The 24,072-nt window shown below is 43.3% G+C and overlaps 1 protein-coding gene across 7 annotated transcripts in view; it reads left to right on the top strand.

Moving 5' to 3' along the window:
• Positions 1-12,564: 12,564 nt before the first annotated feature.
• LOC148220029 (transmembrane protein 161B-like) overlaps positions 12,565-24,072 on the top strand; it is a 169,575-nt gene continuing 158,067 nt past the window's right edge. Inside the window, exon 1 of one of the 7 annotated variants that reach the window (XM_088155445.1) lies at positions 12,565-12,938. In XM_088155445.1, coding sequence (XP_088011571.1) covers positions 12,891-12,938 — 48 coding nt within the window. In that variant the 5' untranslated portion in view covers positions 12,565-12,890. Of the gene's footprint in view, positions 12,962-24,072 lie in introns of all 7 variants that reach the window. The other 6 variants (XM_088155441.1, XM_088155439.1, XM_088155440.1 and 3 more) reach the window with 6 other exon arrangements.

The raw sequence follows: 24,072 nt of genomic DNA, 5'->3' as shown, positions 1-24,072 counted from the left end.
TTTTTTTCCTCGGTGCAAAGATTCTTAACACAGGTACTTTAGTTAAATGGTCTATCAAATGGAACACTCCAACCCCCCCATGTCCTTTTCTCTATGGTTTATAGGAATTTTCAGTGTGATTTAGTCCATCCTTACAACTTCACAAAAGGATTTTTAGCCAACTTTCACAGCATTTTCTCATTCTCCTTCCATCTAAAAAAAACTTAGCTTTTGCTTCACTGACTTTAGGGTATTTTTTTTTCCCTTTCATATTCAAAGGAAAGCTGGAGGTTTTGCAAATTTTATCTGAGCACAAAGAGTTAAAGTTTCATACAGCTACAAGAGTTGGGCCAGGCCTGCAGGGTGAGGAGCGGCTGAAATTTTAATAAGCCTTTTCTGAAGCTCAGCTGCAGCAGCCACATGCTTTCCAGACAGGAACCCAGGATGCCTCCCCCACAGGCCGTGCGGAGGCCGGCCGGGCCCGGCCTGTTCGAAGCTGCTCTGAGCCAGCAGCAGGAGCCAGGGCCCCCCCCCGAGCCGCGGGCCCACGGGGAAGGAAGCCTGGCTAAGGTCTTATCAATGAGCTTTTCCTCTCCCCGGCCATCGGGCGAGTCCCTTGGTTTGCAAACGGGCCCTGGCGGCCCCCCTCCCCCGCCCCCCATGGGAGGGAGCCCAGCCTGAGCCGGTGTTACCTGACCAGTCACCAGAAATCAGAGAACTTTTCTCCTGGGTAACCTCCTTTAAAATGTGTGTTCACAAAGCGAACTAACTTTCTCTAATTGGCTGTTGAGGCTGTCAATAACTAAACGAGCCCTCATTTGGTCTCAATCAACCCACAGAGGAAGCTCCCATAGAGGGAACTTCTCTCTAAGTTTCCTCTTCTCAAGTGAACCCAGCACAGGGCTCAAGGGCTTTTGCAAGTTTCTCATCCCTTGTTTCTGCCTGAATTCTGAAAACTTTTTCAAGTCTCTTTCCCAGAGTATTTGTTTGAATGGCAGCTATGTGCCGAGGGCTGCCAATTTTACTGTAAGCCTTTATCATTTGGGGCAAGGCAGGTTCGGGATTGTGCAAGCCTCGGATGACCTTTTCGTATTCTTTATTGGCATTTGCATAGGCAAGATTGCAAAGCAAAAGTGGGAGGGCCACATTATCCTTACACTGTTTCTCCAGAGCTTCTGTCAGGTGGTCAACAAATGCTGAATAGGGCTTTACTGCCCCTTGTCTTATTTCTGTATAAGTCCCTTCTGGAGTCCCCACTGGCTGAGTAAGCAGCAGGGCTTTGCAAGCAGTATCTTTGATAGCATTAAGTACTACTCTAGGCGGGTCTGCCGCTTGATCTTCAGCTCTGTCATGTGGGGGGTCTCCTGCTAAATCTGCCAGTGTTAATGGGCATTGGGGCCCTCAGCATAAGTTTTAATTAATTTATTTAAGAATTTTCTCCACTTCAGGTCCTATAAGATGTATTGTGATTCTGTTAATGTTATGGAGGAGAGATAATGACAGTTATACAGTGTTAAATCCATATTACGATATATTGATTTCAGCAATTGCTTAAAATACGGTGAGCCTAATCCACTTGTCCTTTTTTATTTATTAATTTTCCTTAATTTTTAATTTGAGCCTTATATCTTGATTGAATTTTTTAGTCACTTTTAACCCAGATTGATCCTTAGCCTAGCTTTGCTGAACTAAATGGATTTATACTGGGAATTATTTTGGCTCATTATAGTTACATCTATCCAGATGTTTTCAATGTTTTCTTCATTTTAAAAGAGTGAAAAGTTCCTCCCATAAATAATACTCCACCAGGGAAAGGGAGATGAAAAAAATGCAGAGAGAAATGAGAGAGAAAAAAAATACAGAGAGATAAAGAAGTACAAACAAAAAAAACTCTCCAATAACTATGATGGACCATATGCATGAACAAGTTTCCTGGCAGGACCTGTGGCCCTGCAGGGGACTCACACGGGAGCAGTCCATTCCTGAAGGACTGCACCCCATGGAAAGGACCCACAAAGAGAAGTTAGTTGAAGACTGTCTCCTGTGGAAGGGACCCCATGATGGAGCAGGGGAAAAGTATGAGTAGGAAGGAGCTGCAAAAAAGTGATGAACTGACTGTGATCCTTGTTCCCTGTCCCCCTCTGCCACTTAGTAGAAGAAGGTAGTGAAATCAGGAGTGAATGTGAGCCCGTGAAGAAAAGAGGGGTGGGGGGGGAAAGTGTTTTAAGACTTGTTCTTATTTCTCATTACCCTATTCTGACTTCTGATAGGCAATAAACTAATTTCCTTGAGTTCACTCTGTTTTTCCCATGATGGTAATTTCTGAGTCATCTCTGTGTCCTTATCTCAACCTGGGCCTTTAGTTATATTTTCTCTCTCTCTCACCCTGTTGAGGAGGGGGAGTGATGGAGATGCTTAATAGGCACCTGCCATCCAGTCAATGCTAGCCCACCACAGGTTGCCATGTAACATGTTGCGCAAATATTTGATTTTTCTTTCCTGTACAGTTCAAAGAATCATTGGGACAAAAATGGTAACTTAAAGGAAGAGAGATTTTATTGAAATGGAATAAAGAGAACTGAAGTGTGGTAATTGAATCAACTGAAATAGGAGACATAAACCTGAGACCCTGTGAAACCGGGCACTGCAAAGATGCTCATTAGCTCACTCCAAAGTAAATCTTATTCCTAACCCTGATTCTTGGTTGGTCTGAGATCTTTGCCATAAAAGGTCAAGCCCTTCGGAATTGGACCTTTGCCCTCAGGTATTCCCTATGTATTGTGAACTCGATCCCTTGACCCTCGTCTTTGGTCACTGCCTGTCCTTGGAATAACATCATTTTTGGATACTGCTTCTTGGACCACGTGGATTAAAGGATATCTCTGGTATACCATCGTACCTGTTCTGTGATTATTAATATTAACATTAACATTAGTATTGATATTGATATTGCCACGCTATTACCCTGTTAAGCTAATAAGGTGGTCACCAGGGGAGAACCTCCCAGAACATGACACTGAAGGGCATGAAAGCAGCTGAAAAATGATACTGCATTTGAATGTCTAGGAAATGGCTGAATGTTCTTGAGATGTCTTGCCTGTTTCCTAAAGAATGAGAGAAATGTGTGTTGCTTAATCTAGCTTCAAATCCAGGTGGCAGTGATAACAAGATTATGTCTATTCTAATCGGTTTCTTAAAATTTGCCAATTGTGCAACATCAGAGGTTCTAGGGAGAGCACCAGTATAAGTGTCTTGGTTTGAGACAAATTTGGGAGGAAACATTCAAAAGGTGTCTCCTCTCAGAAGGCAACTTCTGGCCAGCCCTTCTCCCACCCAGTTTGGGAGAAAATTTCTTTGGAGAAAATGGAAAAAAAATGCTTATTTAACAAGCAAAGTACTCATGAGCATGAAAAATTCATTATATTAAATGATAAAACCTCTTGCTGCTGGTAAATCAGAGAGTCCTATGGGTGTGGCTCTGTCTCTCCAAGTCTGGAGTCGGCCTCTGGGCTGTGGCTGTGGGACAAGGGACCCCAGGTGATGGTCTGGTGTCTCGGACCAGAGAAAAGTTGAACAGTTCCAGAAGAAGCTACAGTCTTGGGAAAACTTTCTTGACTCAGCTCACAGAGGAGAAACTAGCTTAAAAAGCAAGGAAAGGCTGTCTTTCCTCTCTGTGCCACAGACAACACATGGAGAGAGGAATTTGAGGGAGGAAGTGAAGCTTCTGCACACAAAAACTGTGTGCTGAAAAAACATTCCACTGTTTCTTTCCTCTCTTCACTCTTAAAGGCACAGGACTTATATCTGGACAAAAAATCAGATGATGGGGATACTGGATAATACAGTCACCCTAGGCCAATCGGTGAAATGGTTTTATTTATCAGTGATATTTAATAATGCATAATGAAATCTTTAGCTTGCTTGCTGTAAAGGTCCTACTGAACCCATATAAGTTCTTTAAAAAAAGTTCTGCTTAGTGATTACAACTTTGGTCTCCTTTTATTTGTGAGTATTGATTATTTTTTAAAATATTGTTTAAACAATACTAGAATTAAAATACTAGGGCACTAAAACCATGTTACAGTTCAAGCCACCCATTAAATAATTTTTATTTCAGTTAATAAAATAGCCATGTTTCGATTGCATATTTTTTATGAAATACCACTAAATTCTTACCAGCAATGAAACCTCATGGCAAAGAGTTCCACGGGTGAATTTTCTGAAAAATATATACATATTTTGAGAGTTTTAAATTCAGAAGTTCTAAATGTGTCTCAAATTTTCACTTTCCAAATGAATCAGATCTCTTATTGATCTTATCATTCTTATACTAGGAACAAGATTAATGCTGTTCATATAGCTTTATTTTAGATCTTATTGATGCCTAGGAAGGCTGATCTGGAACAGAGACTAGAGAGAGTTAAAAGGAATAAAATAGATATTTATTGAATGGCCTTAAAAGGATACACCTTGGGCAGTACAAGTCTGGCTGGGGCTGTACCCAGGTTGAATCCAAGATGGATCCCAGTCGCGAGTTTTTACACTTCTATAAGTTTTGTTTCCTCTACATATTGGGTTCAGTTGCCCAACCACAGCCCCAGGCCATGAAGTCTCAACTCCCTGGCTTGTCCCCTTCCCTTTGTCGTTATTTATGCTTTTTGGGTAACGATTATCCTTGGTTCTCTAGCTGGGAAGGGATTGCTCTTGACCAATTACCCTGCAAAGAGAACCCACCAACACCCAACATGAAGTTTCAGAGTTACACACCAAGCAGCAGAGAATCTGAAAAATATAAAAGCCAAAACCCAAGGCATCATTATTTTCTTATGCATTCTCTGTATGCCAAGAATATATGATTAAATTTAAATAGACTCAGAATCATAGAATATCCTGAGTTGGAAGGGACCCACAAGGATCATCGAGTCCAACTCCTGGCCCCTCACAGGACACACCCAAGAATCACACCATGTGCCTGAGACGTTTGTCCAAATACTTCTTGAACTCTGGCAGCCTTGGGGCCATGGCCACTGCCCTGGGGAGCCCATTACAGTGCCCAACCACCCTCTGGGTGAAGAACCTTTTCTTAATATCTAACCTAAACCACACCTGTCACAGCTTAATTTCATTCCTTTGGGTCCTGTCACCGGTCACCAGAGAGGAGAGATCGGTTCTGCCCCTCTGCTTCCCCTCATGAGGAAGCTGTAGACTGCATTGAGGCTCCCCTCAGTCTCCTCCAGGCTGAACAAGCCAAGAGAGCTCATCCACTCCTAGTATGGCTTCCCCTCTAGGCTCTTCACCATCTTTTTAGCCCTCCCTTGGACACTCTCTGATAGCTTTAGATCGTTCTTATATTGTGGTGACCAAAACTCCACACAGGACTCGAGGTAAGGCTGCTCTAGTGCAGAGCAGAGCGGGACAATTTCCTCCCTTGACTGGTTGGTGATGCTATGCCTGATGCCCTCCAGAACATAGCTGGCCCTCCTGGTTGCCAGGGCACTGCTGACACATCTTCAACTGGCCATCAACCAGGACCCCTAGGTCCCTTTCCACGACACTGCTCTCCAGAGCCCTGTTCCCCAGTCTGTCCATACATCCAGGGTTGCCCTGTCCCAGGTGTAGAATCTGGCATTCATCTTTGTTGAACTTCATATGGTTGGTGATTGCCCAGCCCTCTAATTCATCAAGGTATCTCTGTAGGGCCTCTGCCTTTGAGAGAGTCAACAGCTTCTCCCAATTTAGTGTCATCAGCAAACTTAGTATACCTTTAAGTCCTGCATCCAAGGCATTTATGAAGATGTGGAAGAGCACAGGGCCTAAAATGGAGCCCTGTGGAATCCCATTAGTGACCAGTCAGCAGCCTGATGTTACCTCATTCACTATAACTCCTTGTGCTCAACCCGTGAGCCAGTTGCTCACCCATCACATGAGGTGTTTATCCAGTTGAATGCTGGATATTTTGTCCAGAACAATACTGTGGAAGACTGCATCATAAGTTTTACTGAAATTCAAAAAGATTACATCAGGTGTCTTCCTTTGATCAACTAGGTGGGTTACCTTGTCATGGAAGGAAATTAACTTTGACAAGTGGGACTTTCCCCTCATGAAGCTGCGCTGGCTGTGACCAGTGACTGCATTGTCTTTCAGGTGTTTTTAAATAACTCCCAGAATAATCTTCTCTGTAATTTTACCAGTCACCTGTGGTAATTGAATCAACTGAAATAGGAGACATAAACCTGAAACCCTGTGAAACCGGGCACTGTGAAGATGTTAATTAGCTCATTCCAAAGTAAATCTTATTCCTAACCCTGATTCTCGGTTGGTCTTAGACCGTTGTCAGAAAAGGTCAAGCCCTTCGGGATTGGACCTTTGCCCTCAGGTATTCCCTATGTATTGTGAACTCAATCCCTTGACCCTCATCTTTGGTCACTGCCTATCCTTGGAATAACATCGTTTTTGGATACTGCTTCTCGGACCACATGGATTAAAGGATATCTCTGGCACACCATCGTACCTGTCTTGCTTTATAATACAGCCACGCTATCACCCTGTTAAGTCGGTAAGGTTGTCGCAAGGGGAGAACCCCCCAGAATGCGACAGTCACCGAAGTGAGACTGATAGACCTTTAGTTTCCAGGGTTATCCTTCTTGCCCTTCTTGAAAGTTATGACATTTGCCAGCTTCCAAACAACTGGGACCTCTCCAGATTCCCAAGACCATTCAAAAAGTATTGAGAGAGGCTTCACAATGACATCAGTCAGCTCTTTGAGTATTCTTGGATGAATCCCATCAGGTCCCATAGACTTATAGGGATACAGCTGGAGCAGCAGATCCCACACAAGTTTGGGTCAACTGAGAATTGATCATTCTCACAGTCATGGTCCTCCAGCTCAGTGCTCTGAGGGTCCCAAAGCCCATCATCAATGCTGAAAAACAAAGCGAAGAAAGCATTAAAGATCTCAGCCTTGTCCATGTCCCTGTTTGCAAGGTGACCATCCTCATCCTGTAATGGGCCAATGTTAGTTCTTCACTGCCTTTCGTTATTAATGTCTTTATAAAAACACTTTTTATTGTCCCCCACAGTACTGGCAGCTTCAACTCCAGTTGAGCTTTGGCTGCAATAATTTTCTCCCTCCAGTGACAAGCAGTACCTCTGTATTATTCCCATGTCACCTGATCTTGCTTCCACTGGGCACACACCTTCCTTTTTTGCCTTAATCCAAAAGAAGATCCCTGTTCTTTCAAGCCGGGCCTCTGCCTTGCCTGCTTGATTTGTGACATTTAGGAATTGCCTACTCCTGTGCCCTTAGGAGGTGGTACTTAAAAAGTGACCACCACTGATGTACCCCAACACCTGCGAAAAATTTTCCCAGTGAACCTTGCTCACTAGTTCCCTGAACAGCCTGAAGTCAGCTCTCGTCATGTCCAGGGTTGCAGTTTTGCTGGCACTTTTCCTTCTGTCAACACAGATTTTAAACTTGATTGCTTCATGGTCACTGTGGCTAAGACAGCCACCAATCTCCACTCACAAGACCCTCTCTATTGACAAGCAGATCAAGGAGGACACTCTTCTGAGTCGACTCCCTTAGGACCTTTACCATGAAGTTGTCATCTATGTGTTTTAGGAATCTTCTGGACATGTTTGCGTCACTGTGTGGTGTTCCCAGTTAACATCCAGCAAGATGAAGGCCCCCCATGAGGACAATGGCAGTTGATTTGCAGGTGTCCCTTAGTTCCTTAAAGAATAATTAATTGGTGTCATCGTCCTGGCTAGAAGGTTTATAGTAGACTCCCACTGTAACATCTGCATTATTTGCTTGCCCCTTGATTCTCACCCAGAGGCTCTCAACTATGCCATTGCCAACTGTGAGCTCCATACATTCTAGCCCCTCCATTACATACACAAGCACCCTTCCACCTTGCCTGTCCTGCCTATCCCTCCTGAAGAGCCTGTAACCATCCATCATGGCACTCCAGTGACAGGACTCATCTCACCATGTTTCACTTATACCAATGATGTCATGTCTTTGGGACTCAGCCAAATCTGAGATTTCCTCTTGCTTGTTCTTCATGCTTCATGTACTGGTATAGAAACATTTCAGGTATGGTTCATTGTAGCTGACACCTCATGGAGCAGATTGAGGGATCTCACTAGTGCTCACTTCCTCAACTTTTGGCACACTATCCCATCACTCTGCCTCAGCTAGCTAAAAAACTAACTAAAAAGCAAAGAAGAGCTCTCTCCTGCTGTGTCTGTGCTGCAGACAACAGTTTGTGAGAAGGAAAGCTGAACCTCTTACCTATATATTCTGAAAACAACCACTTCAGACATTCCACTGCTTCTCCTTTTCCCCCCCTTCACTCTCAGATCTAGTTTTAAAGGTGCAAAACTTATTTCTGGGCTAAACAGATGAATGGGAATACAATTCAGCATCATAAAGTCTCCCCAGGACAGTAGACCAAGTGTTGAATAGACCATCCCATGGTCAAAAATCCCCAAATTATTCTGATGACACCAGCCTTGGAGCCATGTGTTGATCTGATGGGTTTGCCTGGTCTTTTCAGTATTATTCCTTGCTACTGGGAGGATTGAGGAGAACACTGCCTATGCTCCTGATCCTTCAATCAATCATCCCAAGACCCTGAAATCCCTTTTGATTGCTCTCAGACTTCTATTTGTTATGTTATCACTGCCGACTTGAAGAACCCACAATGGATAATAGTCAGAGGGCTATACTAGACTGGACAGTTTCCTAACAATGTCCCTTACCTGAGGCCCAGGGAGGCTGCAGACTTTTAGAATTTTTTATTTCTTTAAATTGACAGTGCTCTGCTCTACCACACTGCATTTGCCACAAATATCATAGTTTTAATAAACTGAGAGCCCCAAGACTGATTAAAATGAAATTATTCAAATAGCTCAAACCCATCTTGTCTTCACCCTTGCTATTATAATCTTTTGTATCTGGATGGATTCCCTTTGAAGTCTATTTTCTCTTTTCTTGAGTTTCATTTTTGTAATGTTGAGTGCTTTTTGTCATTTTCTTTTACCTGCTACATATTTCAAAGGAACTATTAAAATTGTCAAAATGCCATATTTTATAAGTCTCAATGGCAGCTGTTGCTATTAAATTATCTTTTCTGAAGTATTTGTGTGTGGTGTGAGATTTAGATTCACTCTCTTGGGATTTTCTGAAAGTTAGCCAAAATACCAAAAATATTATTTCTCTATCCAAGCAGAATTCTTGTGTTTCAGTTTCCAGTTCTCTCACGCAGTAATGTGTTGGTATAAAAGAGAGATATTTTGTTATTTCAGTTATAGATACAATTTAAAATTGTTCTTCTGTGATGGTATCAAGGCATGTTCAGTTACTATGGCGACTATATATAAAGTGGATCAGGGTGAATAGTTTTTGCCTTGAAGAGCTGCTTAAAGGTAGAAACATGTTAAAATTTTCCCGGTCATGCTCATGCTCATGCTCATGCTCATGCAGGTGTAGTGCACTGAGACAACAGGCATGCTTGTTTTTGTGCTCAGGACAAAAGTCAAAATGAATCTTCAGGCACTTCTTTAAGAGGCTATTTCTAGACCATTTGAATTCTCTCAAGTAAAAGGAAGGTTATTGTCTAAACATCAATGTTGATAGGAAAGATGCATGCTAATGTCTTTACAAACAAGTCCATGGATGAGTGTATGGGTGTTAACCTCTTTCAAATGGGTCTTAATGCCTCTACCAACTTCAGGATGCATGTTTGTTAGGCCCCATACAGCTTGACTCCTGAAATAGACAAATAGGTCAGCACAAGCCTGAGTTTCTAAACTTTGGGGCAAAATGACACGTTCAAGGGGGGATATGTGGTAGGTGGTTTGGGAAGACGGTACCTTCCTAGTATCTCAGCCAATGGAGAAAAGAAGAGCGCAACATGTGGCCAGGAGTTTAGGATAAAAGGAGCCTGCACCCTCCAAAATCTCGAGAGAGAAAACCCCACAGGCATATGCCTCAGTGGACTCTCTCCCTTTATTCGAATAAAGTTGCAGGGCTCCTCTGTCTCCTTTTGGACTTAAACCTCTGGTGTTGTGGATAGTTTTCTAAACAATGTACACAATAACTCGACATTGGCAGATGGCATTGTTTTTTGTGTCTGCAATACAGGACACTAGCACTGGTAGGGTGCTTTTGAACCTGGGAATTGGTGTCTTATGCATCTCTTGCTGGTGTGCTGTGATCCCTCCAGGCTGCTGGCAAACTAGGCTTTTCAGAAGGCTTCATAGTACTCTAACACAGGTTAGGGAAAAAGGTGATTAATTACCATGTCTATTCATCATTCACTAGAAGAGAGTGCATAGCAGTTTCTGTAGCAGTGTTTCAGCCTTAGTGCCATCTGCAATCACTAGCTCAGGATCACCATGGAGGGGAGCTGTGCAGGGGACCATGGAAGGGTTCAATCTCCAGCAATCCTGGGGCTACAGATGGAGAAGGGACTGTCTTAAAAAAGCAAAGTGTGGCTCATGGGGGTAAAACAATCACTCACGACTAGAGCTTCCAGTGATTCCAAATCAAAACTGTGACATTGCAGGCATAACAGATGTGAGAAACGAGATTTGCAATTTGGAAGTTTGTTTTTTTAGAAGTTTAATTAAGCATTAAAAAATTAACCAAGGCTGGGGTGCCCTTGGCTTTTGGCCAAAAAGCACACTGGTGAAGTCAGAGAGTGTAATCTATATACTGTTACATTACTGAGGTACATACATATTAATGTGCTTCATATATTATTCAGACATTCTTGTGAGTTTTTGATGCTTCAGCAACTCTTCAGTTTGTTTTCTTTACAGTCTAACTTTTCTGCATGACATCCTGTGAGATATGTTTTATTTCTTCTTGTGTTTCCATCCTGTTGTTCCACATCCTCTGATAAGGGGTTAACAAATTTTACGATTTTTCTCCAGTGCTCTGCTTTGTCACTGTTTTCTTATCTCTTGGAGAGGTCAGTTGGCAGATGTGAGAACCAACATAATTATCTCCACCATTCTTTCAGTCATATAGAAGCATTCTAAACATTTTGTGTTTTTGCTAAGGCCTATGTTTTAAATACATATTATGGTATTGGCTTTTCGCAAATATTAGGGTGGATACTATATGTGTGGTGTTGAAATGTTTTTTAAGATATAGTTTTCTTTAGGAGTAACATAAGTTGATAAAGTGTCTTTGTAGTAAGTGAACTACCTGCTTGGTTGGATAACACCCAGTGAAAACACCTGCTACTGATACACCAGCTACCAGCACTGACCATCTGTAGAAACTGAAGATCACAGCTGAAATTAAGATTGATAAGAAAAATAAATTAAAACCACAGCCAAGAAACATGCATGCTCTAAAAAGGCAGACCCAAGGAGTGGCCATGCAAAACAGTTCCTGGAATATGGAAAATAGTTTATAGAAAAGTTTGAATAAGCATGACAGGTCTATGAATATGCAACGGCCTGATGAATTTAAGTGGTATCTCCAAAACAGCAGGTGTGCTCTTGGCTGAATGCTAAGTACCCGGCCGTATAACCTTTTGCTTTATTGTTTGTCTCTTATTGTCTTCTATTAAACTTTTTAAATTTTACCAGGAAGATGACCCTCGTTTTTCACACCTAAAATATAATACATTCATTACACCACCATTTCTATAAACTATACGGTACATACTTAAACTAATAGATTATGTTATACTAATGAACAGCTAAATAGAATTATACATTGTACTATATCCGAATATTTATGGTCAATATCAGCATGCATAAGCTAATACATAAATGCGAAAGCCAATATTACATTGTCATTTTTAACACGGGAGGAAAAGGAAAAGGCAGGAAAAGAAAGCTAACGGGGTCAATGGGGCAACAGGGCTGGGGTTGGCCAAGGCAAGGGAACATAGTGCCATGTCCAGCTGCCTGAGCACACCACCACAGGTCCCCTGAATGAGTCCCCACGGCAGGGACATACACTTGCCACCAGCTACCTCGCCGGGGGAAGAAACCATCACCACCCTCAGCAGCATACGCAGGCACCTGGCACATCCCACTCCTATCTCATTGAGCCACACCTGAGACGCAAAAGAGGGCCCCGACATCTCTGCGTATACACCTCTACCATTCCACCCAGCTTCCCTGGATTGTGCCAGGGCCCATGCGTGGAGGTGTCATTATGCCTTTTGGCTGAAGCTGCTGCCAGTAGCAGGCTCCTTTTCCCTCTTTCTCCCTGCAAGCTGCTGATCTGCGTCTTAAATTTAACTCCCGCCAGACTAGCATGTCTCTCAACAAACACTTTTCTCCGGGATTGATTATGGTGCCCTTTTCGTCCCGAGCACCACCTGACAGCCTGCCTGCTTGCCCTGCAGGGAATCCAGCTTCCTGCCTGCCTGCCCGCCCCTCCTGGGCCATTGTTACAGACGGCCGAGTGGCGTGGTGGGGCCGAGTCGGGCCGGGCCACAGCTCTTTCTGTGGGGCTGAAGAACACTGCTCACTCCTGCGAGGTTAGCAGTCTGGTGATCTCCCACGTCACGTGGTGAGGGTCATGCTCCTACCCTGCGCAGAACCAGTTATCGTTCCTGTGCCTGATGGGGAGAGTACTGGAGATTTGCTTGCTTTGTTCCCTGATAGGAGCCTTTCGTCGTCTAGTTATCCTCCCTATGTGGGGGTGAAACGACAGGGGAAGGATTGGCTAATATTGAGCAATCTTGACGCGCTACGATCCCGTCTGCGCAGGCAGTTCAGCGGACAGCTTAGTTGGCCCTCTGGCTGCCGAGGTCCTGGTGTGACCTCTGTGAGGTGAGGTGAGGCGAGGTGTGAATCAAGTGGGAGTTAGTGGGCGGTTAGTCTTTGATGGATGTTTGGCTGCTAAGGTGGAAGTGGCGTGGAGCGGCCGATTTATGAGCTTGGAGGAGAGTGAGGCTGAGCAGCTGGAGCAGCGGCGGCGGGTGAGAGCGATTCGAGCATCATGGTGAGAGGGAGGATAGCTCCTATGTGTGGGCCGGTAGGGGGACTCGGGCTGGGGAATTCGGGCTGCGGGACTGGGTCTTGAGAGATGTAGCCTCTCCACTGGAAGGAGCTGAATGGGTGAGAGGTACTTATGGATCTCATTTGGCTCTGTGCTTACGAGCCTGGGGTAGAGGCCCTCTTTGCTCCTCTGCTCTCTTGTGACAGGGCTGATGATGTGACTTATTAGGGATGAGGGGATGTCTGGAGCAGAGGGTAAGCAAAAAAAACCCAAAACACCCAGCACCCCCTGCTCCCGCAGCAAACAGTGTTATAGCTGGTCTCCGTTACTATTACTTGTTGGAGAAATACTGTTCTGTTTTGAATCTCACAACGACTTTATACTAGTATGTTTTTTATGTCACAATGGTTATTTTCAAATCTGGCTATTTTTCAGTCAGAAGCAGTCAAAATTGCTGCATTTTATGGTCTGTATCAGGTTTAAGATGCACTTTTCTAAATAGAAATATGCATACATGTATATATGGGTATTCACACCCCATATAGCCAAGACAGAATAGAGCAGGTAATGATTTGAGTCAGCTGTTATCTTAAATATATTTTAAAACCTTTACCAAATGCTTTGATTTATGAGATATTTGGCTTCAGGTGACTTTTTAAATAGATTTCTTAGCATAGACACAAGCTACTGCACCTGGCATAACTTATTGTAAATCAGCTTCTTGTAATGCAGAGAAGAATGAAGCTTGACGGGTGTAATTTCTACTAATGACATAAGCTGTTTGGATATCTCTAGGTTAAATAGCAGAGAGATGAGTATTTTATGAGCTCACATCCATTGCTATAAAGATCTGCTGAACTCTGTGTTTAGGTCCTAATTACAACTTGCAACACAAGGATTGACTGAGTCCACTTTAAATATACTTGCAAAATATGAGATATATGGGGCATCCTAGGGCTATATTTGTAATTGGTATAAGGAGTCTATTTTATATGTGCCATTAACACATATATTTCTGATTCTACTTGCACATCTGTTATTTCCGTTTGTTTAGGAACCTGTGAAGAAATGTGTAGCTGTTGGATGGTTTGTGGGCCTTGGTTTTTTTTTTTTGGGGGGGTGTTTTTTGTTGTTGTTGTTGTTGTTTTTCCCCTTTAATGCATATTTTTTTTTCCATAGATGTTAGACTATTGAATCAAAAGATTTAAAAATATTTGTACTGTTTGTAGAATTCCATGAGTGCTGTCATCAAGCACTGTACTTGAAACTGGCTTTGGAAGGTTATGAGCAAATAGCTAGTCCACTCAATGTAGATCCTTATTAAAAAAATCTAACAAACCCCGAAGGCTTTTTTTTGTTGCCTGATGGGTTTGAAAAATCAGAACCAATTTTCCTTACTAGTTGCTGGAAGTATGGACAAATAATCCTTGCATGTGATTCCATGATATAAGGAAAATTAAAATATTATCTGTGATGGTCTGCTCTTATGCTGTTTGAAAGCTGCAATCTCTAGCTGCAAATGAAGAGCAGAATGAAATATTCACCAGTTTCTTTTGCGTTAAAAAGTTTATAAATTAAATTATCAACATAATTTGCTAGCTACACTATTCCAAGTTGTTGCCATTGGGACTCATCTGTGTAGTTATTATGCTTGCAAATTTAAATTCTACAAAAAGATCCTAATATTACCCAAGGCCATGTTTAGACTCTTCAGCAGAGGCATTAAAGACAGTTCATAGAATCATCAAGGTTGGAAGAGACCTTTAAGACCATCAAGTCCAACCATCAACCCAGCACTACCTCTAAACCACATCACCCAGTGCCAGATCCAGACACCTCTTGAACACATCCAGGGATGGTGACTCCACCACTTCCCTGGGGAACTTGTTTTCATGCCTGACCAGTGAAAATTTTTTTTCTAATATCTAATCTGACTCTCCCCTGTCTCAGCATAAGGCCATTTCCTCTTGTCCTCTCACTGCAGGCACAGTAGAAGACACCAGCTCCCACCTCACTACAACCTTCTTTCAGGTAGTTATAGAGAGTGATGAGGTCCCCCCTGAGCCTCCTCTTCTCTAAACAAACCCAGCTCCCTCAGCCATTCCTCATAAGACATTTTCTACATCCTTCATGAGACTTGTTGCCCTTCTCTGGACACACTTCAGCACCTCAGTGTCCTTGTTAAAGTGAGGGGCTGTCCTGGTTTAGGGCAAATTTTGAAAGGAAACCTCCAAAGAGGTCTCCTCTAGACAGTAGATTTCAGTGGCCCTTCCCCCTACTGGTTCGGGAGAAAAAACCTCCTTGGAAAAAATTGGAAAAAATTGTTTATTCAACAAGCAAAGTACAAACAAACAATAAAACCTCACGTTGTTCTGAAGAGATGGCAAATTCAGAAAGTCCTTCTGTAGTCCAGAGAGAGTCCTTTCATGGGGTGTGGCTCGGCTCGCTCAGTCTCTTTCAGTCCCTCTGGGGCTCGGACCCGGCATGCAGGCCGCAAAGCAGCTTGGGGGGGAGGGGGGCAGGCGACTGTCCTGGTGTTCTGAACCGGAGAGAAGCTGAACAGTTCCAGAAAAAAACAGTCCTGGAAAAACCTTTCTTGTCATAGCTAACAAGGAAAACCAGCAAAACAGCAAGGAAAGCTCCCCATTTCTCTCTCTGCAGCAGAGAACTCTCCCAGCACTGCCCTGAGCTCGGAGAGAGCTGCACTCTTATCTCTATGTTTTGAAGACAGCGCTTCAGACATTCCACCGCTTCTCCTCCCCCGCTTCGCTTTCAGATCTAGTTTTAAAGGCGCAGAACTTATTTCTGAGCTAAACAGACAGATGGGATACAAATACAGCATCATAAAGTCACCCAAGGACCAGGGCCCAAAAGTGAATGCAGTACCTAAGGTGCCGCCTCACCAGTGCCGAGTACAAGGGGACAGTCACTTCCCCGGTCCTGCTGGGTACACTATTCTTGATACAAGCCAAGATGCCTTTGGCTTTTTTTGCCACTTGGGCACATGCTGGCTCATGTTCAGCTGGCTGTCGACCAGCATCCCCAGGTCCTTTTCTACCAAACAGCCCTCAAGCCACTCCTCCCCCAGCCTGTATCTCTGCATGGGTTTGCTGTGACCCAATTGCAGGACCTGGTACTTGGCCTTATTGAACCTCATGCAGTTGTTCCTAGCCCATTGATTTGAGTCTGTCCATACTCTCTGTAGAGCTTTCCTACCCTCAAGCAGATCAACACACTCACTTAACTTGGTGTCATCTGCAAATTTATTGAAGGTGCACTCAATCCCCTTGCCCAGGTCATCAATAAAGAGATTAAACAGGACCAACCCCAAAACTGAGCCCTGGGGAACACAACTAGCAACCGGATTTAGCTCTGTTCTCCACAACTCTCTGGGCCATCCAGCCAGTTTTTTACCCATAGAAGAGTCCACCCATCTAAGCTGTGAGCAGCCAGACTTTCTAGGAGGATGCTGTGGGAGATAGTGTCAGATGCTTTACTGAAGTCTAGATAGACAACATCCAGTCTTTCCCTCATCTACTAAGCAGGTTACTTTGTCTTAGAAGGTGTACTAGTTTGACAGCAAACCATTGAGAGATTCCAAGTCAGGACTACAATTTAATAGGAAAATTACAATAAAGGCAATAGTACAGAAGCACTGGCTTAAATTGACAGAGTCAGATTACTGCCTGACACCCTGTAGGTCAGAGTGGTGGTAGGATCCCAATTAAATGGTAGCTACAGTCCTTTTTGTAGTGATGGATGTTGTTCTGTCACAGTGGTGATTCTGTAGAAAGATCTGGTCCTTCTCCAGTGGTGGCTGTCAAGCTCTTGTCCTCTGGGAATCCAGTGGTAGATGCTACTCATGGTGTTCGGAGCCTCCAATTATATACAGGTAGGAATGTTTGATTCCTCCCCCTGGGTGGAGCATCTCACAATGGGATAATGTAATTTTATGAGTCATGCAGTGAGACCCTGATGGCCCATTAGAGGAGATAGCCTCTCAGTTATCAGGGCTGACTCATGGAGAAGATAAAGAACACTGCCCCACCTGTTTTAACAGCTTATGAAGATGGTAATAGAATACACACTTTTGGTTGCATCTTACATTGTAACCTAAGACAGAAGGATAGCAGATCGGTGATGTTGGACCTGCCTTTGGGAAATTAATTTTGACTGGGCTTGATCCTCTGGTTGTCCTGCATGTGCCATGCAATGGCACTCAGGATGATCTCTTCCATAACTTTGCCCAGAACTGAGGTTAGACTGACTAGCCTGTAGTTCCCTGGATCATCCTTCAAACCCTTCTTGTAGATGGGCATTACATTTGCTAATTTCCAGTCAGTTGGAATTTCCTCAGTTAACCAGGATTGCTGGTAGATGATTGAGAGTGATTTGGCAAGTTCCTTTGCCAGTTCCCTTATTACTCTTGGGTGGATCCCATCTGGGCCCATAGACTTGTGTCTAATTGGCATAGCAGGTCACTAACCATCTACTCCTGAATTGTGAGGACTTCACTCATCTCCCCATCACCAGCTTCCAGCTCTGGGAGCTGGGTATCCTGAGGACAACTGGTCTTGATATTGAAGACTGAGGCAAAGAAGGTATTAAGTACCTCTGCCTTTTCCCCATCCCCTGACACTGTGCTTCTCTGCATTCAAGAAATGATGGAGATGCTCCTTAACACTCCTTTTGCTGCCAAGGGATTTATAGAATTTTTTTTTTTTGTTTTCTTTAACTACAGTGGCCAAATCAAGTTCTAGTTGGGCTTTGGCCCTTCTAATCTCCCTACATGACTTTGTGACATCCTTATAGTCCTCTCAAGTTACTTGACCCTCCTTCCAGAGACAATAGATTATCTGTTTTTCCCTAAGCTCCAGACTAAATTCTCCCTTCAACCAGGTTGGTCTTTTTCCCTGATGGGTCTCTTTCCTTGTCTTTCTATACATGGGAACAGCCTGCTCCTGAATATTTATCAATTCCTTTTTAAAGTACATCCAGACTTCCTGGACTCCTTTGCCCTTCATGATTGATTCCCAAGGGACTCTGTCAATCGACCTCCTAAACAGGCCAAAGTCTGCCTGCAGGAAGTCCAAGATGGAAGTTCTGCTGATGCTTCTCCTTACTTCACCCAGTGTTGAAAACTCTTAACATTTTATGGTCACTATTCCCAAGAGGGCCACTGACCACTACATCACCCACTAGTCCTCCTCTGTTCACAAACAACAGGTCCAGCAGGGAACCTCTTCTGGTAGGTTCATGTACCAGTTGTGTTAGGAAGTTGTCTTCCACACACCCCAGGTGATGCCTGGAGAGGCTACCTAGAACAAAGGCTAGACAGTTAAAAGATAAAAGTAGGTATTTATTGAAAGGTCTTCAAAAGGATACACCTTGGGCAGTGCAGGAGTCTCGCAGACACTACACCCAAGATGGATGACTGTCACAGGTTTTCTGAACAGAAATAAGTTTGGTCTATTTGCATATCAGAGGTTAATCATCCAATTACAGCTTCAGGTAATGGAGTCCCATTCTCCCAGTTTGCCGCCCCTACTTCACTGTTGTTTACATTTTTTGGGGCCTGAGAAAGTAAGATCTCCTTGGGTTTCAGGCCTAGAGAGAAATTGTTTTGTCTGAATAAAACAGGAGAACAGTAGCTGACAGGCTATGGAGTTTTAGAGTTATACATTAAGCAATACTGATCTGAAAAATATAAATGCTAAAACTTAAGGCATCATTCTCCCCTTTTAGAGGCTTGACAAGGCCTCTACCTTGTTGAGTTTCTATTCTAAATATCTGCTAATAATATGTATTTAATAACAGTAAATATCTAACAATAGTAAATATCTAACAACAGTAGTGTTTTGCACAGTTGGTTATCATGCAAAGAAGAATAATGATTATTATGAACAGTTCTTTAGGCACAGAAGAAGAATCATCTAAGTCACGTTCTCATCTGCATCAGTCTGTTTTTCCAGTTGTTTCAGGAGCAGAAGCCTTGGAGTAATGAATCCAGGTTCCTTTGCCAGTGACTTACTGTGGTGAGGGTAGTCAGCAGGGCTTGGAATGGTCCTCTCCACTTGGCTTGTAAAGGATCACTGTCCCACCACTTAACATAGACCCAGTCTCCAGGTTGGAACGAATGTGCAGGTGTGTCCAGTCCTATGGGTCTGGATAGCACGATGTAATTCTGGAGCTTCTGCAAAGTGGAACCTAAAGCCATTAGATATCTCTGTAAATTAAGTTTCTCCCTCATATGAATTTGTCCTGGAACATGCAGAATTTGATATGGCCTGCCATACAGTATTTCATAGGGACTGATGTTATCCCTCCATCTTGGCTGTGTGGATTCTCAGTAAAGCTATAGGCAAGACCTGAACCCAGGTCATAGATGTTTCCTGACAAATCTTGCTAATTTGTGTTTTGAGAGTCCCATTCATACATTCAACTTTACCACTCGCTTGGGGTCTATAAGGTGTATGCAGATCTCAAGTAATTCCCAAAATACGGCTAACCTTTTTAACTACTGTTGTAACAAAGTGCAGTCCCCTATCTGATGATATCCCCAAGGGAACCCGAAACCTCGGAATTATATTATTGAGCAAAACTTTTACCACTTCCTTGGCTGTGTTAGTGCAACAAGGGTAAGCTTCCAGTGATCCACTGAAGGTGTCAACTAATACCAGTATGTACCGGTATCCTTCTTTGCGTGGTAACTCTGCAAAATCTATTTGCCAGTAATCTCCAGGAAGATCCCTTGCCTTTGTTACTCCTAACACAACTCTTTTCCTCATATCAGGGTTGTTTTTACAGCAGATTTCACATTTACTCACTACTGATTGTACAATATAAGTCATTCCCTTTGCTATTATTACCTTTTTTAGATGTTTCAAAAGATTTTGAACCCTGAAATGTGTGTTTTCATTTTCTTTCTGATCTAGCTCCTGAAGGATTGGGGGTGGGATTACAACCTGATTCGCTGGTGTAACAGCCCATCCATTTTCTGTGATCTCAGCTTTAAGAAACTTATTTTTTGGTCTGCTTGGTCATATTTTGGGGTGAACCATGACAAATCAATCTCTTTTTGTGGAATTGCTGCGAGAATACCTTTTTCTGCAATTCCTCTTGCTACTTTATCAGCAAAACGATTTCCCAATTCTGATTTTCCCTTTTTGGTGACCTCTACAATGTATGATAGCTACTTCTGTGGGGTTTTAATGCTCTCTAAGAGGGCAAGTATTTGTTCAGCATGTTTGATTTTATTACCTTGAGCATTCAGAAGTCCTCTCTCCTTCCAGATGGCTCCATGGGTGTGGACAACACTAAATGCATATTTTGAGTCAGTCCATATCTTTACTGTCTTTCCTTCACTCTGGTCTAGGCCTCTCGTCAGTGCAATCAGTTCAGCCTTCTGTGATGACACATCTGCTGACAGGGCTTTTGCCTCGATCACCTTGTCCTGGGTGGTCACTGCATAGCCTATCATCCTTTTACCATTTCTTATGAAGTTACTCCCAATCTGGATTTTCTAGGGGCACGTCCTTCAGGTCTGGTTGGCTAGAATAGACCTCTTTGATTGTCTGAAAACAGTCATGCTCAGGCACATTATTAATTAAGGTGGAGGACAGAAACATGGCAGGGTTAACAACAGAAGTTGTTTTCAAGGTAACATCACCCTGTTCTAACAACAGTGACTGATATTTAAGCATCCTGTTACCAGACACCCAATGTCTTTTGTTCAAGTACAGCTGTTACTACATGGGGTACATGCACTACAATGTGTCGCCCAAGGGTGAGTTTTCAGGCCTCTTGAATCAAGATGGCAGTAGCTGCCACGGCTTTCAGGCACCCTGGCCAGCCTTGGGCAACATTGTCTATCTGTTTAGAAAAGTGAGCCACAGCCCTCCATTTGTTCCTGAGGTGCTGTGCTAGTACCCCCAAAACCACAGTCAGTCTCATATGTAAAAAGTTCAAAAGGTTAAGTCCGGCAGTCCCAGTTCTGGAGCTGACATTAGAATGTTTCAGCTGTTTTTAAAGCTGCTCTAGTGTTTTCAGTCCATGTAATAATTCTGTTTTCAGCTGCTTTTAATGCTCCATATAGGGATTTTATCAGCAGTCCATAATTTACTATCCACAAACTACACCAAACTACCATTCCCAGGAAAGCTTGCATCTCTCTTACGTTATAGGGCTTTGGGAGTCAACAGATGGCTTCTTTCTGTTCTTTGTTGAGCTGTCAGTGTCCACGAAAGAACCCAAGCCCCAAGTAAACTACTGCTTCTTTGGCAATCTGTCCTTTGTCTTTAGAAACTTTGTACCCAGTCAGTCCCAAGAAATTTAATAAACTTATGGTAAATCGTATACAGTCATCTCCGGTTCTAGTTGCAATCAGGATGTTATCCACATATTGAAGAATAACTCCTGGGGTCTGTCTTTTCTAGTCTTCTAATTCCTTTGCTAGATGGTTTGCAAATACTGTTGGGCTATTCTTGAAACCTTGGGGTAAGACTGTCCAAGTTAGTTGACTTTTCCTCCCTGTCTCGGGATTTTTCCACTCAAAAGCAAAAAGCTCTTGGCAGTTTTTATGAACAGGAATGCAGAAAAAGGCATCCTTCTGGTCTGCAACAGTAAACCAGCCTAATTCGTCTGTCAGTGTGGTCAAAAGAGTGTAGGGATTGGCTACTACTGGGTGTATGTCCTCTGTAATTTTGGTAATTTCTCTCAAATCTTGTACTAATCGATAATTCTTTTTATCTGCTTTTTTAACGGCTAATATGGGGGTGTTGAATTTGGACTCACATTGCACCAATAACCCACGTTGTAGGAATCTTTCAATTACAGATACCAATCCCTTACAATTCTCTAATTTCAAAGGGTAATGTTTTTGCCTTACCAATGTGTCTCCTGGTTTGAGTGCAGTACTCACTGGTTCTGCCCATTTGGATCTTCCTGGGGTATCACTGGCCCACACTATTGGATTGACTGCATTTTCAACTTCAGTGGGGATTTCACCACATTTTTCCTGTATAAAAAGTGCAGCAACTTCGATAAATTTAGATTCAGGAATTACAACTCTTACACCCTTTCCCTTTATAAATTTAATCTCTGCTTCCAATTTCTCTAACAAATACCTCCCCAGCAATGGTTTTGGGGAGTTAGGCATGCAAAGGAATTGATGGGTTACCCAGTGCTTCCCCAATTTGAATTTTAAAGGTGGGAAGAAAGGCTGTGTTTCACTTACCCCTGTTGCCCCAACAACATGTACAGTATCTTGACTCAATTTCCCTTCTAAGGTATTTAACATAGAATATGCTGCTCCAGTATCTACCAAAAACTTGATGTCATCTTTCCCCAGCTTAGCTATAACCGAATGCACTGCTGGGGGAGAAGCCTTTGTTCCCCATCATTCTGAGCATGAGCTTTGTTCTACTGGGAGTTGGGGAACTGGGGATTTTTGTTTCAACGCTGGACAGCCATTCTTCCAATGTCTCAATTTCTTACAATAGGCACGCTGATCTTTGTCCATAGGGGGAGTTTTCTTGGATGATTTTTCTTGAGTTGCCTTCTTACTAGGTAAGGGTCTAACTCTTTCAGTTGGGCCCCCATCTCGAAATACCTTCTAGGCCACTTCTAGCAATTTATCTATGTCTCGAACTCCATCTATCTTTTGCAGCTTTCTTCTTATATTATTTGTAGCTTGACCCATAAACAAGAGAAACCGCTGAGGGAGCTGGGCTGAGGGCCTGCTCACTTCAGTGATGTCATCTCCCAAGGCAGCTCCCTGGCACGCGGTGTTGCTATGGAAACTCACGGGCCTTAGAGTGGGAGAGGCACTGCTCCCTCCATGGGAAGGCTCCTCTCTGCCCTCTCGAAGGCACTGCCGCCCAGCTCCACCTCTAGCAGCGGTGCCGTTGGCTGCACAGGCTGGGTGTCCCCTCCCCTCGCCCCCTCAGGAGTGAGCAGGGATGGGAAGGGGGTCTAGCTGGAGAAGATGTCCATGGTTGCAGTGGTGGCGGATGCGGCGGTGTCCATTGCTGCCAAAGCCCTCCTTCACCGGCTGGGACCTCGCCAGAGCCATGTCCCCTGCTGCCGCCACTTCCCCCATGACTGTGGTGGCGGCAGCGCGACTGGCGGGGGTGGAGGGGCCAGTGTGACCTGGCCATTCTCAAGGCAGAAGCAAATAGGTCTAACTCCGCCTCCTTGTTTTCACACCCACTTTTCAATATTGGATGTTCTTTTTTATTTTTCCTCTCCTTATGCTGTCTTGGTTAATTAATGTCTTTGTTTTGAGTTGCCAATTTAAATAAACTTATTTTTCCTGTTGTGAGACAGAACCAGGAGCAAAAGAGCAAGGCAGGCCTAAAACTTGAGAGAGTATAAAAGAAAATTTATTAACTACACAAACAAAGAGAAAGGAAAAAAAAAATCAGAATAGTATTTTTTCAGATCACTCCTTCCCTCCCTCTCCCAATCTTCATAATAACAAAACAAACATATAACAAATACTTCAGTCAGTTCCCAATTTAGTCTTTCTCAGTTCACTTCTGGAGAGAGAAGCCTCTTTTTGTTGAAGTTGTAGGGATTTTTCCTACAAGAAGGAAAAAGACAGTTCTCTTGTGATTTTTATCTTTCACGATTTGCATCCGCCCGGGAACCTGCAACCGTGACGCTCCTCCCAACTCTACAGCTGTCCCAAAGTTGTAGATGTGGGCCATGTCTGTCTCATGGGGTATTACTTTTAAGAATGAAATGTTCGACAGCAAAGATTCTCTCTGTCTCCTTTCTCTCTGCTCAGGCTTCATCTTCAGAAAACTGAAATCCCCTTCTTTTCTCAGGGCAGAAATTCTTAACACAGGTGCTCTTTAGTCAAACCATCTATGAAATGAAACATTTCCACCCCCCCATGTCTCTTTCCATGGTTTATAGGAATATTCAGTACATCAGTTCATCCCTACAATTTTACAAAAAGGTTTTCAGCCATTTCAGCATCTTTTCATTCTCCTTCCATCTAAAGAACTCAGCTCTTACGTCACTGACTTCAGAAATCTTCTTATTTGCTTTCATCTTCAAAGGAAAGGCTGGAGGCTTTGCAAATCTTATCTGAGCACTAAAGAGTTAAA

This window comes from Sturnus vulgaris, chromosome W (assembly GCF_052056855.1).
Source record: "Sturnus vulgaris isolate bStuVul1 chromosome W, bStuVul1.hap1, whole genome shotgun sequence".
Lineage (NCBI taxonomy): Eukaryota > Metazoa > Chordata > Aves > Passeriformes > Sturnidae > Sturnus > Sturnus vulgaris.
The sequence above is the reverse complement of the archived record's forward strand: the minus strand, read 5'-3'. Positions and strand labels throughout refer to the sequence as shown.